Below are 4,154 nucleotides of genomic sequence, written 5' to 3' on the forward strand. Positions count from 1 at the left end.
AGCACAAGTGTTGGGGCACTCAAAGAACAAGTGGTTGTTTAACTCATCATGTCGCCAACAACATACACAACCCTTGTTCGGTTCATATGACATTATGTCTGTTGTTCATAGTTTCCCATGTGCAAATAGTCATACAATGAAACGATGTTTTGGCATGATCTCTGGCCTCCAGACCACCGGTGCCCAAGTCACCTCCGACCCTCTTAGTTTGAAGAACTCATAGGCATTTGCAATCCCCTTCTTCTCTACTGAGAACCACTTAATTATCATCATGTTCGCTACACCAATTTAATTTAAACCCCTTTGGATCTTGTTTCAAATGTCCACAAGCCTCTTAATAAGAGGTGAGTCCGAAGAATTGACTTCCTAATGCTAAAAATTAACACTCTTGATGTAGTGTTGGTGCACCCATTTCACACATAGCGAGTCAATTTTGGATTAAATTTCCCATAGTGTTTTGTTTAGTAGAGCATCATTCCATGTATGAAGGTCCCGAAGTCCATATCCCCCATCAATTTTAGAAAGACAAATGGTGATCCACAATATTGGAGGATGCGCTAACAAGATTTCACATCTCACATGCGTTAACAAGATTGTTTCCATCTCACATGTTAATAACTTAATTTCTATTTTGATCTTTTTTTCTTTGGTTTTGACCCTTTTTGCAGGGTTTTAGTGATGTTCAAATTTCTACACTGAAGTAAAATGAAGCATTGACAAGAGAGAGGGAAAGGGAGATTATACAGGTAACATATTTTGAAACATTTGGATTGCCTGGGTTAGTAAATCCATCTTATTCATTTGTGGGTTGGTGTTATGAGGTTCAATGGCTAAGCGTATTAGTATCATCTAAATGTTTCAAGACTTTATGGATAATTTTTGTTAAAGGTTGTAGAATCAGTGAAGGAACTTGTTCAAATCATGATAGATCTCTCAGTCCTTGTCATATATCAAGTAAGTTTTTCTTTTGATACTTAGTGACCAGGAGTTTATGTGGATACCATGCATCATGTTATGATACATGTGATATTAACAGGGAACCATGTTTGATGGATTGATTACAATGTACATAATGTTGCAAGTTCAGTGGAAGATGGCTTTAAATAGTTAGAGAAGGTTCTTTCTCTTATTGCTTTTTTTTTTTTTTTGTCTTATGCTTTGTCCTTTGTCATTCTTTAATTGCCTAGATATCTAAAAGATGTGAGTTGGTTATGTTAGTCATAGAAAATATTTAAAAATGACCTCTTTTTTGCTAGTTATTTGCGATTATGAAGTAAATTATGGTTGATGCCATAAAAGGAATTTGTTTGATGCCCATGAGCCAAATGGAGATGAATAGATAGTGACCCTTTCACTTAAAAAGGTTATGGAACATATACCTTGGTTGGTTCATGCTCTATGCTTTTTATCATGAGCAAATATTTGCTCGTGCATCTCTTTTTATTGTTCTACTCATTTTCACATTCTTGAATCTTGACTTTATATTACACGTTTATAAGTTTTATCAGTTGCCTAACTCTTATGAATTGTCATTTTATTAGTGTTCTTTTTCTCCAAACAATGATGTCTTTTTGGAAGTAATGACATTATTGTGCATCAGTATTATCTTAGACTAGAGAAAATAATTTTTTGATGTCACCAGTCAGAACAAAAACAAAGATTTCAGTGTATTGTTTGCTTTACTCACCAGCCTATTACAAAATTGAGTGCTCTATTAACTGCTGCTATATCATCTGGTAATCTTGTAGCTGGCTCAAACCAGATCCCTAGTAAGGTAATTCCAATATATCCCCCTTGATTTGGCTTTTGCACAAGAACAACACTCTATTTTAGATAACACCCTGAATAACATTTAGATCATTCAATTAAAAGAGAAACTAATGCTGAAACCTGATATTTCTTTCTGTATAGGGAGACTGCTGATGCATGGGAAAGCAAAAGGTTATGACCAGCTATATATGGTTCAACAGATGAATTCCCTTTGCTGCAATTGAGGCCAAGGGAAGGGGCCAAGGAGGAAGAGCAGTGATTTGGTGGAAATATTCCCAGATCATGGCCAAGGATGGGTTCAATGTTTGGCTCATTGACAGTGATCCAGTATTTCACTCTATCCCCAAACTCTCTAAAGCACACATCAGCATAAGCAGTGAAGTCCTCTCTGCATCACAATGGACACTATCTTAGACATTATTCGAGGAGATGCAAATGAAAGGGCTGTAGTAGAAATGTACACAATCTTTGGGCTCAAGAGTCCAGAATATTCATCTTCTAAAGATTGGGGGAGGTCAAAGTGAAGAAGAGTGACATGAGGTTCAATTCCTGTCGGCCAAACACAGTTTGGTAAAATTGTGACTGAAAATTGTTAAGGTATGACCACTATTCTAATTGTACCATATTTCTTGAGTTCAGTGATCAGGTTATTATAATACTGCACCCCTTCTGGATTAACTGGCCCTCTACCATCTGCAACATGGCACCAATTAGAATCATGTAATGCTTAAACTATTTGGTCAGGAAAATAAATTATTGCAAGGTGAATGCCGGCTAGGAATGACTCTGCTCCAGGAGATAGAGAATCTGTAGGCATCCAGGCCCATGTCATGCATCAACTTCACATCTTCCTGCCAACAAGAAAAACCAAAATTTTATATGCCTACAGTTCACAGGATTGCATAATTGCCTAAAAAAAAGAGCAGAATTAGATACTTGTTTTCCACCAATGTGCATAGTCATTCATAAAAAAGAGCAGAATGAAATTGTTATCACTTGTCTTTAATGATCAACTAATGCTCTTCACTCTTCAGTCCTTACTAAAATGATTAAGATATTCTAAAGTTAGATTTCAGCCTGATGAAGAATGTTCTTTGTGACTGTACAATAGTGCAAGCAGAGCAATTAAATGTGCTAGTTGTTGTAAGATTTTTACTGAAAATGTGTGATAATACATATAGTTTGTCGGGAGTAGGTTTATTTGCTGAAATCACTCATTTTACAATTTAACAACATTTAGGAAGTGCATTTCTCGGTGCTCTAGCATTATGTTTAGGCAAACTTATGGAATTAATTTCTATTTTTTTTATCTAACAGAAGTGTTAAGTAATTATCTTTACAACCTTTTATTCTTGGACTTTCGTTTACAAAAGTATTTATCCTCTATTGATGGTAATTTTCTTAGCAGATGAACTATCCAATCTGGCTAACCGGTCATTGTGCATACCTAGTCTTAGCGTTCATCTTTATTTTTAAATTAATAATAAAAGATTCAGTTTAAGTCTAGTCAATAAGTGTCAGTTCCAGGATTGTGGATACTATTTTTGTGCCATCATCAGACAATCTAATTCAAGTTTATGATTGCTTCCAGGGTCATTTTGATGACGTTGAAAGAGCACCTATCTTGCCATCTAAACCCCCTAAGGAGACCAAAGAGATGGTAATTTTCTTGTTCTGTCTAAATTTGGCAACATTAAGATATATAAATTGAACACTTCTAAGTGGGAACAATGTCATAATGGACTTTTTAACAAGATGAAAATAAGAGTAAGAAGGGTCTTGCCGAGATATATGAGGTTCGCTGCTTCATTCATGCAAATCATTTTTATTAATCAGTTAATGCGTGATACATAGACTATGGTCACTTGATTTTTCATGTCTAATTTAGCTAGATTCTATAACACTTTTTTGATGCTCGATGATAGAACCAGAATCTGGTTGTTGCTCTAAGCCATTTCTACAAGTAGATTTTCCTGAATTTGCTATTAATTAAGCAAATGCTATATGTAGATCTGCAAGTCTTCGATTTTTAGATTAATTTAAATAATTATGCTGATTTACTAAAGAAATTTTAGATTGAAAATGCGGACCTGTCTATTAAACTTTCACAAATCTCTCATAATTTGTGCATTACCTAAGTGAGTAGATGAAGAATGTGTGGTTTTGATAACCATTGTTAGCTTCAGCTCTCTAATTCCATAAATCAGAGACATCTGAGTGCGGTGTTTAGTGGGTTGTGTTTGATTCTCAAGACAGAATAACCTGTGGGTTGTGTTTAACAAGACAGGAAAAGGAAAATGGGGAAAGAAATTAATATTCTACATTAGAATTCTTATCTTATCTTGATTTTTGAACACTAAGTTCCTGGCGGATTATCTCGCTAA

The 4,154-nt window shown here is 35.1% G+C and overlaps 1 protein-coding gene across 1 annotated transcript; it reads right to left on the bottom strand.

Moving 5' to 3' along the window:
• Window positions 1–1,654: 1,654 nt before the first annotated feature.
• Window positions 1,655–2,640, bottom strand: LOC122039673 (beta-glucosidase 31-like). Its single transcript, XM_042599167.1, has 5 exons — window positions 2,546–2,640; window positions 2,392–2,463; window positions 2,232–2,319; window positions 1,891–2,158; window positions 1,655–1,803 (listed from the first exon to the last, which is right to left on the bottom strand). The coding sequence occupies exons 1-5, from the start codon at window positions 2,604–2,606 to the stop codon at window positions 1,684–1,686; spliced, it is 609 nt and encodes a 202-aa protein (XP_042455101.1). The 5' UTR covers window positions 2,607–2,640; the 3' UTR covers window positions 1,655–1,683.
• Window positions 2,641–4,154: the final 1,514 nt, after the last annotated feature.

The sequence above is a fragment of the Zingiber officinale genome, chromosome 2A, assembly GCF_018446385.1.
Source record: "Zingiber officinale cultivar Zhangliang chromosome 2A, Zo_v1.1, whole genome shotgun sequence".
Taxonomy (NCBI): domain Eukaryota; kingdom Viridiplantae; phylum Streptophyta; class Magnoliopsida; order Zingiberales; family Zingiberaceae; genus Zingiber; species Zingiber officinale.

Coding starts and splice junctions, on each gene's coding strand:
- LOC122039673 (XM_042599167.1), bottom strand. CDS start 2,606: ATGCATGACATGGGCCTGGATGCCTACAGATTCTCTATCTCCTGGAGC. Junction 2,159..2,231: donor CTCTTGAGCCCAAAGATTGT/GTACATTTCTAC, acceptor ATTGTGATGCAG/AGAGGACTTCACTGCTTATG. Junction 1,804..1,890: donor TATACAGAAAGAAATATCAG/GTTTCAGCATTA, acceptor CTTGTGCAAAAG/CCAAATCAAGGGGGATATAT.